This window comes from Diospyros lotus, chromosome 2, assembly GCF_014633365.1.
Source record: "Diospyros lotus cultivar Yz01 chromosome 2, ASM1463336v1, whole genome shotgun sequence".
NCBI classification, from domain to species: domain Eukaryota; kingdom Viridiplantae; phylum Streptophyta; class Magnoliopsida; order Ericales; family Ebenaceae; genus Diospyros; species Diospyros lotus.
The window spans coordinates 23,938,382-23,954,858 of NC_068339.1; the positions used below are offsets into that span (position 1 = coordinate 23,938,382).

General features: G+C 41.5%; 1 protein-coding gene across 1 annotated transcript; it reads left to right on the forward strand.

Moving 5' to 3' along the window:
- Nucleotides 1-268: 268 nt before the first annotated feature.
- LOC127794215 (receptor-like serine/threonine-protein kinase SD1-8) lies at nucleotides 269-5,438 on the forward strand. Its single transcript, XM_052325156.1, has 7 exons — nucleotides 269-1,647; nucleotides 3,209-3,364; nucleotides 3,466-3,656; nucleotides 3,828-4,038; nucleotides 4,136-4,373; nucleotides 4,598-4,748; nucleotides 4,833-5,438. Exons 1-7 carry the CDS (start codon nucleotides 345-347, stop codon nucleotides 5,139-5,141), a joined length of 2,559 nt encoding a protein of 852 aa, XP_052181116.1. The 5' UTR covers nucleotides 269-344; the 3' UTR covers nucleotides 5,142-5,438.
- Nucleotides 5,439-16,477: the final 11,039 nt, after the last annotated feature.

Below are 16,477 nucleotides of genomic sequence, written 5' to 3' on the forward strand. Positions count from 1 at the left end.
CTAATATTATAATCTTATATTAATATATTATATTTATATCTAATTAATATAAATATATAATATATTAAAATAAAAAATATCACATCAAATATCTAAATAATATTTTTGATATGACTTATAAAAAAAATATGCTTACAAAAATCGCGTGGACCCACCAAAAGATGAGTCAAAAGTAGTGAACTTAGTTTGTCCTCCCTCTCCGTCCGCGACAATGCCATACGTCTTTAAACATGAAGAATATCAAACACATGTCGATATTATTTATGTCTACATATAGAGAGAGAGAGAGAGAGAGAGAGAATGAAGAAGAAAAAGGGTCAAAAGTAGGCCGAGGTGAGTGAGGGATGAGAAATTCCTCAGAGCTTCGTCATGCTTTCTCTAATCGTTCATGGCTCTGCATCTCCGCCGTCCTAGCTCTCATCCCGATCGCCGCCACCGGTTTGGACGCCATCACCGCAACCCAGCCACTCAAACATGGCGAAACCCTCGTCTCCGCCGGAGAGGTCTTCGAACTGGGCTTCTTCTCGCCGGGAAGTTCCGGCAAATGGTTTCTCGGGGTCTGGTACAAACAAATTCAGGCGCGAACCTATGTCTGGGTCGCTAATAGAGACAGCCCACTTTCAAATTCATCACCGGTTTTGAAGATCGGCGAAGATGGCAACCTCATCCTCACCGATGAGTCTTCAATTCCTGTTTGGTCGTCGAATTTTCAAAGAGGGGCAAGAAATTTAACTACGGTCGCACGGATTCTGGACTCTGGAAACCTTGTTGTTCGGCAAGAAAATGATGAAAATTATCTGTGGCAGAGCTTTGATCATCCGACGGACACGTTGTTGCCGGAAATGAAGCTGGGATGGGACGCTAAAACCGGCCTGAACCGGAGCTTGACATCCTGGAAAACCGCCGCCGCCGACCCATCCTCCGGCAATTTCTCTTTCAAGATGGATATCAATGGCTTTCCGGAGTTTTTTCTGTGGAACGGACAATCTCGAATCTACCGAAGCGGGCCGTGGAATGGGCTGCGATTCAGCGGCGTGCCCGAGATGAACACAAGCGACGATCTCAAGTTCCATTTTTGGATGAACTCAAATGAAACGGCCTACTCTTTTTCGTCGGGAAACAAGTCCGTCTATTCGAGGCTTGTGGTGGAGCCATCTGGGAAATTACAGCGCTATGCTTGGATTGAAACTGCCAAACAGTGGAAACCTTACTGGTTTGCGCCGAAAGATCAGTGCGATACTTACAGGGAATGCGGAATTTACGGCGTTTGCGACAACAGCGCGTCGCCAGTTTGCCAGTGCCAGGCGGGATTCGAGCCGAAGTTCCCTCGTGATTGGAACTTGAGAGATGGGTCCGCCGGGTGCGTGAGAAAGACGAAATTGAATTGCCGGGATGATAAGTTTTTGGCCTTGAAGAACATGAAGCTGCCGGACACTTCGACGGCGTTTGTCGACAAGAGGATGAGTCTGGAAGATTGCAAGAGGGCTTGCCGGAGAAACTGTTCTTGCACTGCTTATGCTAATATGTACATCGCCGGTGGCGGTTCTGGGTGTGTGATTTGGGGAGGCCATCTTCTGGATATGAGGGAGTACGCTGCCTCCGAGGGCGGCCAAGATCTCTTCGTCAGGGTGTCGGCTTCTGATTCAGGTATGTTGATTAAACTTCCTTTGGTATCATCTTCTCCTCTTTAATTTGAGCTTGAATAATATTTTTGAATTCTTATTTGACCCCTGAAATTTGGTCTCAGATTTTGGACAAGAAATCATGGTCCTTTGAGCTTGGATTTGTACATGTATAGCTTATCACATTGGATAGACTAGAAACGGACCTAAATCAAGATAATTGAGTTATTTTTGTATTCTTTTTTAGTTTCGTTTGAGTTTGGGTTCAATTTGCTTTTTTAAATTCAACCAGTGTCGATTTATGTCTAGGTCTAAACCTTCAGCTTAATGGACTTCATCTTAAGGTAATTCATGCTAGCAATGCCCCCCTATTTTCGAAGTGCATTTTTATTTTTATAAAAAAGATTTTATTATTATATCAATTATTTTTATTCTTAATCACAATTATTAATGATATTCAAAGATACTGCAACAGCAACCATAATACATGCTTCATACCCTACCATTGAAGAAAGCATTTTGACTAGTGACTACACGTTCCCAAGGTGGGGCAGCGAGAAAAGCGCCCAGCACAACAGCCTTTGTGCTTTGCACGCTATACGTTTCTGACTTTGGGTAGACTAGTTTGGTGAGGGCTATCCAATAAATAAAAGCAGCAAATACAAATACAAATACTGGAAAATTAATATTTAGTGCGTACGATGTAGTAGGGGACAACGATTATGTGGGGCACCCTGACTCAGAAATGTCAAATTCCAAGTCGTGTAATTATTAATTAGGGGCGGGTCTAACTGCATATTTGTTATCCTTAGCTCAAGAAAAAGTCTTCTTATAACCCTCTTTGAGGTGGTAGCTAGCTTATGTGTTGGTGTAGAGGCGATATGTTCTCTTATGGGTTTGAGGTTGGATATGAATTTTGTCGAGTTTTTCTTATTAATCAGGTAGTTTCATTTATATAATTAGTTGGTTTAAACAGAAGAGGTTGATGATGTTATTAAATATAACTTTTTAACAAATGTTAAAAATGAAAGAGATGAGCTAAGAGTTTATCACTGCAAAATTAACTTTAACAAGTATTACTTTTGATTGTAAGTAATAATGTAAATCAATTAGAACTGTTATTGAAGTGAGTACAGAGTGCAACTCAGAAGAATATTGTTTGTAACTGACTTAGTAATTTAGATTGATATATAACATTTTGAAAAATGATTTTGCCGCCATGCCAACCAATCAACTAATTGGGTTGGCCAAAATGGACAAAATTATAATTTTGTCCTGTTGATATTGAATATGGGGATAAAGTTGTAATTTTGTCCATATCAGTCAGCTCAATCAACTAGTTGGGTTGACACCAAAATCCTAAGAGTTCATTATACTAACTCAATCTCATGTCAACAATGGACTTGGAAGGTCATGATATATTATTTAGTTTCGTAATTAAACTTAAAAAAGAATGTTTGTAGTTTCAGTGGCTTTAGTTTTGTGCAATTAGTATCTGCCTACTCCTTCGGGCATAATGGTAGCATGAAACATTACAAATTATGGGTTGATTCTCTTTTGTTTATTTGTTTGTTCTTTACTCTCAGATGAATCAGATATCAACAGTTCCCACAAATCTAAAGGAAAAATCAAGATCCTTGGCATAGCAGTGGCAGCTGGCATTGTAATTCTACTACTACTGGGATTAAGCTTGTACTTCGTGTGGAGGAAAAAGATAAAGCAAAGGGATATACAGCCCAGAGGTACTACTTGAGCAAATATTAGCAATAAATTAGTGAGTTTTGATTGAATTTAGACATAGCGTTCATTCTTGTTTTCTTACTGAGTCAATCGCAATTGCCAGGTCCTCATGAGAGAAGTCAGGATTATATGTTGAACAAATGGAGTTTTGACAGCAAACGGGACTTTTCCGGTGAGGCTACAAGCGATGAGTTCGAGTTGCCTATGTTCGACGTTGCTGCCGTAGCAATTGCCACTAACGAATTCTCTGATGACAATAAACTGGGAGAAGGTGGCTTTGGCTGTGTTTACAAAGTGAGTTTTGGCATTGCAAATTCACACCAAATTGCCATGCATGCATACTAACTCATAATTAGATTGCAATTAAAATAATCGAGTACGTACTGGAGGCGCCTTGCCGCCTTCTTTCAAGAAATAATCTTATCATGATGGTTAATATTGTTTTTAATTGAATGGAATTACCAGGGCTTGTTGGCAGGCGGCCAGAAAATCGCAGTAAAGAGGCTGTCGAAGAACTCGGGGCAAGGAACAGAAGAATTCAGGAATGAGGTTAAACTGGTGGCAAGGCTTCAGCACAGAAATCTGGTTCGTCTACTTGGCTTCTGCATCGGCGTGGAAGAGAAGATGCTCATATATGAATACATGGAAAACAAAAGCTTGGATTTCTTTTTATTCAGTAAGTCGATCAATTGAGTTCTTTCAAGTCAAGTCACAGGGCAAATCGAGTTCATTTTCATGCTATCTAAATTAGATTTCTTTTTTGCCTCTTCCAGATGAAGAGAAGCGCTCACAATTGGACTGGCAAACGCGATTTGACATCATTTGTGGTGTTGCCCGAGGACTTCTTTATCTTCACCAAGATTCCAGATTTAGAATTATTCATAGGGATCTCAAAGCCAGTAATGTACTGCTTGATGGAGAAATGAATGCTAAAATATCAGATTTTGGCATGGCAAGAATTTTTGGAGGAGATCAAACTGAAGCAAGCACAAGGAGAATAGTTGGAACATAGTAAGTATACTATAGAGAGTAGTTGAAACTTAGTAAGTATACCATAGAGAGTAGTTGATCTCTTCTTGTAGGATTAAGACTTAATATTTAATTAGTCATTGAAATATTAATTAGTCCCAATACTAATTTGACATTTTTTTCTCTTTCTTTGTCCAAACGAAATTTTATATTTGACGGTTTTAGTGAAGTTACTAATTTAGTTATGACTTTTGTGTATCTTGTAGTGGTTATATGTCACCAGAGTATGCCATGGATGGGCTTTTCTCAGTGAAATCTGATGTATTTAGCTTCGGAGTTTTGGTGTTGGAGATAATAAGTGGCAAGAAGAACCAGGGATTTTATTATACAAACGAGGAGCTCAACCTCCTTGGATATGTAAGTAAAGCTTGAGAATTCCTTCCAAACCATTGATATTAAGCTTCCAACACTCTGCTCAAGAATTGCATTGAAATGGTGCAGGCATGGGGGCTGTGGATGGAAGGGAAGGGGCTGGAACTAATGGACTCGTCTCTGGGCGATTCATTCTCACCGGAAGAGGTGATGAGGTGTGTTCGAGTGGGACTCTTGTGCGTGCAAGAGCGAGCAGAAGATAGGCCGACCATGGCGTCGGTGGGGCTAATGTTGAGAAGCGAGAATGCATCAATGTCACAGCCGAAGCATCCTGGGTTTTGCCTTGGGAGGAAGCCTGTTGAAAATGATGCATTAGGCAAGCAAGATGAATCCTTTACTCTCAACCAAGTCACTGTTACAATTCTAGATGGACGGTAGCAAGAGGTTTGATCTCCAGCAGCCGCAAGGCTGTATATTTCATTGTTTGAATCATCAGCTCCAGAGATGTATGGTATAATATGGTGTTGCATCCCTTGGCTATGATTAGAAGCATTTACAACTATGACTTGTTCCGGTACCTTTTGGGTCTTGTAAATATATGGAGTCTCGTACAATGTTGATTCACCAAGAAGCATGGCTTTATTGGTTATTTGTAATTATATATAAGATTTTTGAGATCAAATGTTGACTCACCAATACATTTAAGATAAGATAGGGAGGTTGTCCTTAACGAAACTAGTTTCCGTGTTTTTAGTGTTACTAACAACAACAATAACAATATATCCAACTTTATTGGTTACATGAATTCTAGACTTTCATGTATTTTTGTCTTTTGTCATATCCTCATTTAGGTCCATACACTTTATATCAAACTTTAATGTCACTTCTAAAGTCTTTTTGGATCTACATCTATTTTTTTTTTGACTAAATATTTCATTTCATCAACTCTCATTGTAGGAGTATCTCTTGGTCTTCTTCTCACATGATCAAACCATCTTAATCTAATTTCTCTCATATTCTCCTTGATTAGCACTACTCATACCTTATTACAAATAATCTCATTTTTAATTTTATCTTTTCTTGTATAGCTGCACATTCATCTTAACATCCTCATCTCCATTACGCTGTTTTTTGCTTATACTAGTATTTGACTACTCAACATTCTGAGTCATACAATAAAACTGATTTTATAACTGTCCTATAAAATTTTTTTTTTAATTTTAATAATATTTTACTATCACATAATGCTCTCGATATATTTATCTATTTTAACCAATCTATCTTAATTTTATGAGTGACATTCTCATAAATTTCTCTATTTTTTTGAATTACTGATATCAAATATCGAAAATGGTCTTTTCTTTATATAATTTAGTCTTTCAATTTTATTATAATATTTTTGTGTTTTCATTGTTACTAAAAATTAGTTAGATTGAATGAGAAAACCAAATTTCTTGTAGTAATTCATATTTTTAATCTGTGGACTTTTTCCCCGAAAGAAACCACCGTACAAATCCAAAGAAACATAAACCAAATTAGATAAACATATCGTCTGGAACCAAAAAAAGAAGAGAAGAAGCACATGGGTGGAAAGAAGACCCAAGTAAACGAATATCTAAAGCCTACCAGATATTTAATTAATTCAAGTTGCAACCTGCACCAACCAAATGCAGGAGTCACCTTTATCTCACTGTCATTTGCAAGGCTGCCTACAGCTAACGACTTACTCAGTTGATAATCATACTTTAGAATGGTAAACAAAGCATTAAGAAGATATCATCATTAATTAGAGAGATCAACCACTCCTTTATTTTAGTTTCTTCTAAATTCTTTTTTTATGGTGCCAAGTCCTCTCTCATCTTTTCTAATTATAATATTCTAGAGAATCATGACATCCAAACGCCAAAATGATCAATTGAAGACCTTTAGGATACGATCCATGCATGGAAATAGGGCCGGTCCAACCCTTAAGTCATGTAATACCATGGCAATTAGGCCCTTAAAATTTGAAGTCCCAAATTTTAAAATTTTGTAATATTTATGTATATATTTTTATTTTTTTCAATTTTTATACAATTTTAAGACATTAAAATCAATAGATGAAGATATTTTAAAAGAATATTGTTTGAATCTTGAAAACGTTCTTAAATTTGATAAACTTTCTGAAATAGATGGTTTAGATTTATTTTTAGAATTAAGAGTGTTAAGAAAAAAATTTCAAAAAGAAAAAAAAAAAAGTCCAATGAAAATTCTTTATTCTATCAAAAAAGTCGATTCATTTTCGAATGCATATATTACTTATAGAATATTATTGACAATTCTAATTTCAAAATTGAAATTGATAAAATCATATTTAAGGCAAACTATGTCTTAGGAAAGATTGAATGGATTAGGTATATTATTTATTGAACATGATTTATTAGATAAACTTGATTATGGAGATTTAATTAATAATTTTGCATCTTAAAAGGCAAAAAAAATTAATTTTACATAAATGTGAACATAGTCAAATACATATTTGTAGAATGAAAAGTTACTCATCATTAATGAATTTTATCTTTTTAACGCTATCAGTTTAATGTTATGTTTTGTTTTATTTCTTTCTATAAGAGAATCATGAATATATAATTTTTTTGCTTGCATTATTTTTTTAGAGTTTCAAGAAAAATTAATTTTTATTTATTTATTTATTGTTATAAGTTGTTTGACTTTTTTTATTTTTATTTTTGAGATATTATATTTTAACTAAAAATTTATTATCATTAAGAGATTATTATATTTTATAATTGATTGAATTTTAATTTTTTTTATTTAATAAAATGATGAAATATTTATGTAAAAATATATATTATTTATTTTTTTATAAAAAGAATTAATATTCAAAGCACTCAATAAATCTTTTCGCCTAGCCCCAACTCAGTCGGGGCGGCTTTGCATGGAATTGACTCCCTTTTTGTCCTGTCCTGTGTGGACATTCATGCATCACACTCTTCGTTTTTTTCTTCAACTTTAAACGTGATCAGTTGACCGTATAGACACGAGACAGCGATGGCGTGTTTCACGATTCATTCTTTGATATTAGATTGCATGTGTATCGCACTGTGCCGCAAAAGTTTGGAAATAAATACAGCAACGGTAATGAACTTAAAAAGGCGGACTCCACACGTTTTATTAAACCCATTATTTCTAGGTTGTGACTAAAATAAAATTAAAATATTTTTTAAATTAAGATAAAATTAAAAATTAACTTAAATTTTTTATCAGATTGTTTGTTGAAATTTTTAAAATATACTAAAAGTTGTATTTTATGAGACGATGACATATAAATTATTTTTTTATCTATAAAATCTTAAATAAATTTATCTCATTCTATTTTCAAATAAATTTATTTGTAAAATTTTAAATAAGAAGTCATGTGAATTCTTTTTAGTGGGTAGACAAATAAATTTAATAAAAACACTTTTGTATAGAATATTTCTTAAATCTCACTTTTTTCTGGCGATATCTTAATTAACAAAAATTATCAAAAACAAATAAATAATTATATATTGAGTTTTAGGAATCCAAACATTTATTTTTGTTATTTAGCAAAAAAAATAAAAATTTGATGGAAGTAAGGTTGGCATTTCACTTTCACCCACTAATTAATTAACCCGAATTAGAGCACCTGTAACGCCCCGTAAATGCCAATTTAATTTAATTTTGGGGTAATTTAAATTAAAGGAAATATTAAAATAATTTGTTGTGATTTAATAAAATTTACTTATGTGATTTTAAGGAAATAAGAAATTAAAATAATTAATTAATTTGTTTTAGGAATTTCTGGAATTATAGGAAAATTAAAAGAAATTCAATAATGGGATTTTCAGAAATTTCGGGAGTTAATGTAATTAATTAAGTGGGCGTTAGTGCAATTAATGGAAGTTTAGGGGTGCTGGAGTGAATCGCGGAAGAGGCCAAAAGTCACATTAAATATAACTTAAAACATATATAGGTTAGATGCGAGCGTGGGCGCGGGCGGTTCGAGCGCGAGGCGGCCAGGCAGCGGATGAGGGATCGAATCGCGGGGGCTGCGCGCGAGGAGGGGAAATTTTGGCTGATTTAATTCAGCCATAGGCGTCAAAACGACGTCGTTTCGTCAATGGCGGTGGCTCCCAGTGGCTGGCCCGCGCGCTGCCACGTGGCCGCGCCTCAGCCGCTCGTTTTTGGCCGATTTAAGCCCGATTTCGGGCGTTCTTTTTGCATGCGAACAGTAAGGAATTACAGAAAAGAGCAGCAGCGTGCGCGAGAGAAATTTCTGAGATTTTGGGGCTTCAAAAATTGGATTAAACTCCGTTTAATCCCTGATTTAATTATCCAGGTATGTAGAGCAGTTAGTAATTAATATTCTGTACGGTCAGAATTTCGTTTTGCGTCCAATTTTATTAATTTTGGCAAATAATTGGGATATTGCAGTTTGTATAATTTTTACTACTTTTGGACCCAATGAGCCTAAGGATATCTCTGATAAGGCAAGTTCTTCTTACCTATCTCGTCGTTTCTGTCGTTGGCGATTTATTGGGCCTCCCTTCGTTTGTTTCGGCCATTAATTAATTATGAAGTTTTTAAACGGTTAGTTTAAGATTTAATTTATTAAATGGATCTCGTGGGTTTTATTCGTTGGTTGCCTGCGGGGGTTTGTGCCACCCCCCCTGCCTGTTGGGAATGATGCCGTACTCACCCGGGGCTAGGTTCTTAGCGGTTCGGGTATTAATTGGATTTTTGGTCATTTTCTGGCTGGAGCGGTTGTGCAGTGGGGGCTAGGATCGATGGTTCGGTGACGGAGTGACTGTCGTACGGACTACCTTAGGCCGCCGGCGAGTCTCTCCTACCCACTGACCGTTGACCGGTGCCAGGCACTGCTAACTTGCTTAGCCGTTATGTGATTATAGCATGCCTGCTTATATTTTATTCTCGTTGCATGGCTTGATGTGCACATGGGTACGGGCTGCATGTTGGGATTAACATGATTTGGTTATGCTTGGTCACGGGCATTTTAGCTTGATTATGATGCATCCAGCACGGGCATATGCATCGTGTGTGGCTTACTATATGGGCGGAGCATGGCCTGATGCTTGGATGTATGGGCGCCTGGTATCACGTTGATGCTCACTACGCCATTGCATTTTATGTGCATTGCATGGCTACTGATAGTATTTAGTTCTCGGACGGGAGTACCGTTCCGAGGGAGCCTATGGCTCGGTTGTCGGGAGTACCGACGTGGATACGGGTGACGGGAGTACCGCCCCGGGACAGTGCGCACAGGTTTGTTGAGGATATTGTTGCCTTCCAGGGCAGCGGCAGGTTGGTATGGGACTTGGGTGCCAAGTGTCTTGTGTGGGCCCCAAGGACCGGAATGTGCTTTCACTATACTGCACTGTTGTGTTGTAGCGTCTCATGACTTGTGTGTACTTGTGGGGCTGTGTTTGGGATGGTCTCTTCTTTTATTTATAGCCTTTCATTTCTTATAAACTTGCTGAGTCTTGCGACTCACCTTGCTTTCCATCATTCCAGGTAAGGGTAAAGCAAAGGCCGAGGGCGAGGATCGTTCCATTTAGCAGCCGGCCGTGTTGGTAAGGTGTATAGTTAGCTGCCCCCGTCATCTCTGATGTTTTGCTAGAGTCGTTGTCTTTTATTTTTGACTGTGCCAGGTTGTCATTTGTACCTCCTATTGTTGGCACAGAGTCTGTATGTATTTTTATATACTTCATGACCGCTGTATCAGCGGGGTGCTTGTGGGCATGCATGTTTACCGTTTTGCTTCCGCTGTTAAATTTCTTATTTATGCATGCCAGGGCATTTCTGTCTTTTGTCTATTCCTCTTCCCTTCTGTGAGCGCACTCGTTCGGATAGACCGGGTGGTTAGGATATCCGGGCGGGGGTGCTTACAATGTTGGTATCAGAGCGTCATTAAGTCTATTTGGGGGACAAGTAACTGTACACCAAGGCTGTTAGGTAGAGTTAGAGTGTTAGGACGTGTCTGTTATTTCGAAATGCGTTCTAATTAAATCTGGTTGTCTAGGTATCATGGACGCACGACGTGGGCGAGGTCGTGGTAGACCGTCGGCACGAGGTAGAGGACACCTTGTCCCTACTCCGGGGGTTCAGGCTACAGGTGCGGGAGAGCAGAGACAGCCAGGACCACCAGATATGCAGGAGACATTAGCGGGTATTTTACGAGCTGTAGATGTACTGGCAGCATCTCAGTTGCGACAGGAGCGCAGACATGATGATAGGACCGCTACAGCCCAGGCGTCGCATTCAGGTACGTCGGGAGCAGGGGACGGTTCAGGTGCTACAGTGCTTAGAGATTTTATGGCCTTGCGACCACCAGAGTTTAGTGGAGGCGCTGATGCGACGGTGGCTGAGGATTGGTTACTAGCGGTGGAGAAGCATTTGAGATCCATAGACTGTGCAGAGGCCCACAGAGTTCGACTGGGGACTTTCTTGTTACGAGGTGACGCCGAGCGGTGGTGGGAGACCACCAGACAGAGATATGGCGATGGAGGTCCGACATGGGCACAGTTCGTCGAGGCGTTCAATGAGACCTATGTACCAGCTTGGATCAGAGAGCAGAAGGTGTTTGAGTTCATTGAGTTACAACAGGGCAGTAAGACAGTTACGCAGTATGAGACTGAGTTCGTGGCATTATCTCGTTATGCTCCTGAGTTAGTGACCCCTGAGTCGCGTCGAGTTAGCAAGTTTCAGAGGGGGTTACGACCAGAGATCCGTCATGCCATGGCTGGTATTGAGGCCCCTGACTTCCCTACGGCTGTTCAGCGAGCCCACGCGGTGGAGAGGGATCGACTGGAGGCCCGAGCAGAGCAGTTAGTCTTGAAGGGTGCAGGGAGCAGCGGTAAGAAGAGGAAGTGGGATGCAGGCAGCCAGAGTTCGGGATTTCCACAGTGCCGGCAGTGCGGGCAGAGACACTAGGGGCAGTGTCGGGAGGTACGTCGAGATGTATGTTATCGCTGTGGTCAGCCGGGGCATTTGAAGAGAGACTGTCCACAGGCGCCTAGACCGACTACACCAGCCCCACCAGCTACACCGGCCACAGGGCAGGAGATTATTTGTTTTCGCTGTGGACAGAGGGGCCACCGAGCGAACAGGTGCACCCAGCCAGCACAGAGTGGAGGGCCACGGACTGGAGGTGTGGGGCCCAGACCAGTTCAGAGACAGTCTGCACCTAGGACGCAGGGTGCAGGAGCACCATTACCTCTTCCAGCAGCACAGCGCCCAGGACCTACAGAGAGAGTTCAGATGCAGGGACAGGCATTTGCAGTGTCAGCGACCGAGGCAGCTGAGAGCAGTGATATAGTGCAAGGTATACTTACTCTCTATGGCCATGACGCACGTGCCCTATTTGATACAGGTTCCACCCACTCTTTTATAGCACCCCATTTGTTGCATAAGATCCCAATCCCGTGTAACCCCTTACCATATGATTTATCTATTTCGACACCGGGAGGGACGGTGTTGTTGGGGAGTGAGATGGTCAGGGATTGCGAGATAGGGATTTACGACCAGGTATTTGTGGGGGATCTTGTTGTTTTGGCGATCCAGGATTTTGACTTACTGTTGGGTATGGATTGGCTCTCTCGGCACTATGCTCGGGTTGATTGTCGTCGGAAGGTAATATCATTTGAGCATCCGGGGAGACCAGTTGTTACATACCGGGGTGTGAAACCAGTGGTGACTACGCCGATGATATCGGTTATGCACGCCGAGAGACTTATTCGACGTGGGTGTGAAGCCTACTTTGCGTTCGTGACCGTGATAGCGGGGGAGAAGAAGGAGTTGGCTGCCTATCCTGTGGTGCGAGACTTTCCAGATGTGTTCCCAGATGAGTTGCCGGGACTACCACCGCACCGGGAGATTGATTTTGCAGTCGATCTGATGCCAGGTACGCAGCCTATTTCCAAGACTCCTTACCGTATGGCTGCCAATGAACTGAAAGAACTCAAGGTGCAATTGCAAGATCTTTTGGAGAAAGGTTTTATTCGGCCGAGCACATCGCCATGGGGGGCCCCAGTATTATTTGTGCGCAAGAAGGACGGGTCTATGCGACTTTGTATAGATTACCGACAGCTTAATCAGGTAACAATCAAGAACAAGTACCCCCTACCCCGTGTGGATGATTTACTGGATCAGTTGCGTGGTGCATCGATGTTTTCCAAGATAGATTTGCGGTCAGGTTATCATCAGGTGCGAGTCAGAGATGAGGATATTGCAAAGACCGCATTTCGCACGCGTTACGGCCATTATGAATTTGTGGTCATGCCGTTTGGGCTGACCAATGCACCTGCAGTATTTATGGATCTGATGAATAGGGTATTCAAGGAATATTTGGATTCTTTTGTCATAGTTTTCATTGACGACATCCTAATTTACTCACCGAGCCCTGAGACACACGAGGCGCATCTGAGCGTGGTTCTGCAGAAGCTCAGAGAGGAGCAGTTATATGCCAAGTTTTCGAAATGTGAGTTTTGGCAGACCCGAGTGGTATTCTTGGGACACGTGGTCTCAGGAGAGGGTATCTCAGTAGACCCAGAGAAGACTAGAGCCGTGATGGATTGGCCGAGACCGATGACAGTGACAGAGATTCGGAGTTTTCTTGGCCTTGCCGGATATTATCGACGGTTCATAGAGGGTTTTGCACGGCTTGCATCTCCCCTGACGAAGCTGACAAGGAAGGGCACCAGATTTATTTGGGATGAGTCTTGCGAGAGATCATTCCAGGAGTTAAAGCGGCGTTTGACTTCGGCGCCAGTACTGACGATACCCAGGTGTGGTGAGTTATTTACTGTATATAGTGATGCCTCGTATGCAGGGTTGGGATGTGTTTTGATGCAGGACGGACGAGTGAATGCTTATGCATCCAGACAGTTGAAGAGGCACGAAGAGAATTATCCCACACATGATCTGGAGTTGGCGGCTGTCGTGTTTGCCTTGAAGATTTGGAGGCATTATCTTTATGGTGAGAGAGTCCAGATATATACAGATCACAAGAGTCTCAAGTATTTATTTTCGCAAAAGGAACTCAATATGAGACAACGCCGTTGGTTAGAGCTGCTTAAAGATTATGATTGCGAGATCCTCTATCATCCAGGTAAAGCCAATGTGGTAGCAGATGCACTGAGTCGCCGTGGAGCATCAGTTGCAGCTATGATGGTGCAGGAGTGGTTCTTACTGGAGCAGATGAGCGATCTTACTATCTCTGTGGCACCAGACAATCCTACACTTTATTGCGCTGCCATGAGTATCCATTCGGATCTAGAGGGTCAGATTCGCGATCGACAGCGACAGGATGTGGAGCTTGGCGAGATTATGGCTGATATGGAGAGATTTGGGTCATTGGGGTACAGTCAGAGGGACGATGGTTTGCTATTGTTTCGTGGACGGATATGTGTGCCGAGGGACAGTGATATCAGGCAGAGGATCCTAGAGGAAGCTCATCGTTCTCCCTATACTATCCATCCTGGAGCGACGAAGATGTACCAAGGCTTACGACGTCAGTATTGGTGGAGCGGCATGAAGAGGAGCGTAGCAGAATTTGTATCGCGATGTTTAGTGTGCCAGCAGGTTAAGGCTGAGCACCAGAGGCCCGCAGGATTGTTACGACCTTTATCTGTGCCGGAGTGGAAGTGGGAACGCATAGCTATGGATTTTGTCTCAGGATTGCCACGATCCAGCCGGGGGTATGATTCGATATGGGTGATTATCGATCGGTTGACTAAATCAGCGCACTTCTTACCTGTCAAGAAGACCTATCCTATTCATCGACTGGCCAAGCTATACATTGATGAGGTGGTGAGACTGCATGGAGTCCCAGCTAGTATTGTGTCAGACAGGGATCCTCGGTTTACCTCACGATTTTGGGAGGCGTTGCAGAGTGCTATGGGGACCCAGCTGACTTTCAGTACAGCCTTCCATCCTCAGACTGACGGGCAGTCGGAGCGGACCATTCGGACTTTGGAGGATATGCTCCGCGCCTGTGTACTGGACTTTCATGGGAGCTGGGATGACCATTTGTCGTTGGTGGAGTTTGCTTACAATAATAGCTTCCAGGCCAGCATTGGGATGGCACCATTTGAGGCATTATATGGGCGGCCGTGTAGGTCACCGCTTTGCTGGACCGAGACTGGGGAGCGAGCGTTACTTGGACCGGAGTTGGTGGAGCAGACGACAGAAAAGATCCAGTTGATTCGGGCTAGGATGAAGGCAGCTCAGGATCGTCAGAAGAGTTATGCTGATAGACGACGCCGAGATTTGGAGTTTGATGTGGGTGATCATGTTTTCCTTCGAGTTATGCCGATGAGGGGTGTTCGACGCTTCGGAGTATCTGGCAAGTTGAGTCCTCGCTATGTGGGACCGTTCGAGATATTGGAGCGAGTCGGATCGTTGGCATACCGGTTAGCTTTACCCCCTCAGTTAGCCCATGTACATGATGTCTTTCATGTTTCTATGCTCCGCAAGTACGTGGCAGATCCCGGGCATGTCATTGATTATCATCCGCTCGTGGTGCAAGAGGACGCGTCGTACATCGAGTTGCCTACCAGTATCGTGGATCGAAAAGAAAAAGTGCTCCGTAGTCGCACGATTCCCTATGTGAAGGTCCAGTGGCAGCGGCATACCCCAGAGGAGGCTACGTGGGAGCTAGAGGAGGATATGATACGACTTCATCCTCAGTTGTTTGCCTAGCCAGGTACGAATTTCGGGGACGAAATTCTTTTAAGGGGGAGAGGATTTGTAACGCCCCGTAAATGCCAATTTAATTTAATTTTGGGGTAATTTAAATTAAAGGAAATATTAAAATAATTTGTTGTGATTTAATAAAATTTACTTATGTGATTTTAAGGAAATAAGAAATTAAAATAATTAATTAATTTGTTTTAGGAATTTCTGGAATTATAGGAAAATTAAAAGAAATTCAATAATGGGATTTTCAGAAATTTCGGGAGTTAATGTAATTAATTAAGTGGGCGTTAGTGCAATTAATGGAAGTTTAGGGGTGCTGGAGTGAATCGCGGAAGAGGCCAAAAGTCACATTAAATATAACTTAAAACATATATAGGTTAGATGCGAGCGTGGGCGCGGGCGGTTCGAGCGCGAGGCGGCCAGGCAGCGGATGAGGGATCGAATCGCGGGGGCTGCGCGCGAGGAGGGGAAATTTTGGCTGATTTAATTCAGCCATAGGCGTCAAAACGACGTCGTTTCGTCAATGGCGGTGGCTCCCAGTGGCTGGCCCGCGCGCTGCCACGTGGCCGCGCCTCAGCCGCTCGTTTTTGGCCGATTTAAGCCCGATTTCGGGCGTTCTTTTTGCATGCGAACAGTAAGGAATTACAGAAAAGAGCAGCAGCGTGCGCGAGAGAAATTTCTGAGATTTTGGGGCTTCAAAAATTGGATTAAACTCCGTTTAATCCCTGATTTAATTATCCAGGTATGTAGAGCAGTTAGTAATTAATATTCTGTACGGTCAGAATTTCGTTTTGCGTCCAATTTTATTAATTTTGGCAAATAATTGGGATATTGCAGTTTGTATAATTTTTACTACTTTTGGACCCAATGAGCCTAAGGATATCTCTGATAAGGCAAGTTCTTCTTACCTATCTCGTCGTTTCTGTCGTTGGCGATTTATTGGGCCTCCCTTCGTTTGTTTCGGCCATTAATTAATTATGAAGTTTTTAAACGGTTAGTTTAAGATTTAATTTATTAAATGGATCTCGTGGGTTTTA

Excerpts from the sequence above, each read along its gene's own strand:
- LOC127794215 (XM_052325156.1), top strand. The coding sequence starts at position 345 with ATGAGAAATTCCTCAGAGCTTCGTCATGCTTTCTCTAATCGTTCATGG. Across the intron at positions 3,365-3,465 it reads AAGGGATATACAGCCCAGAG|GTCCTCATGAGAGAAGTCAG; the intron begins GTACTACTTGAG and ends CGCAATTGCCAG. Across the intron at positions 4,039-4,135 it reads CTTGGATTTCTTTTTATTCA|ATGAAGAGAAGCGCTCACAA; the intron begins GTAAGTCGATCA and ends TGCCTCTTCCAG.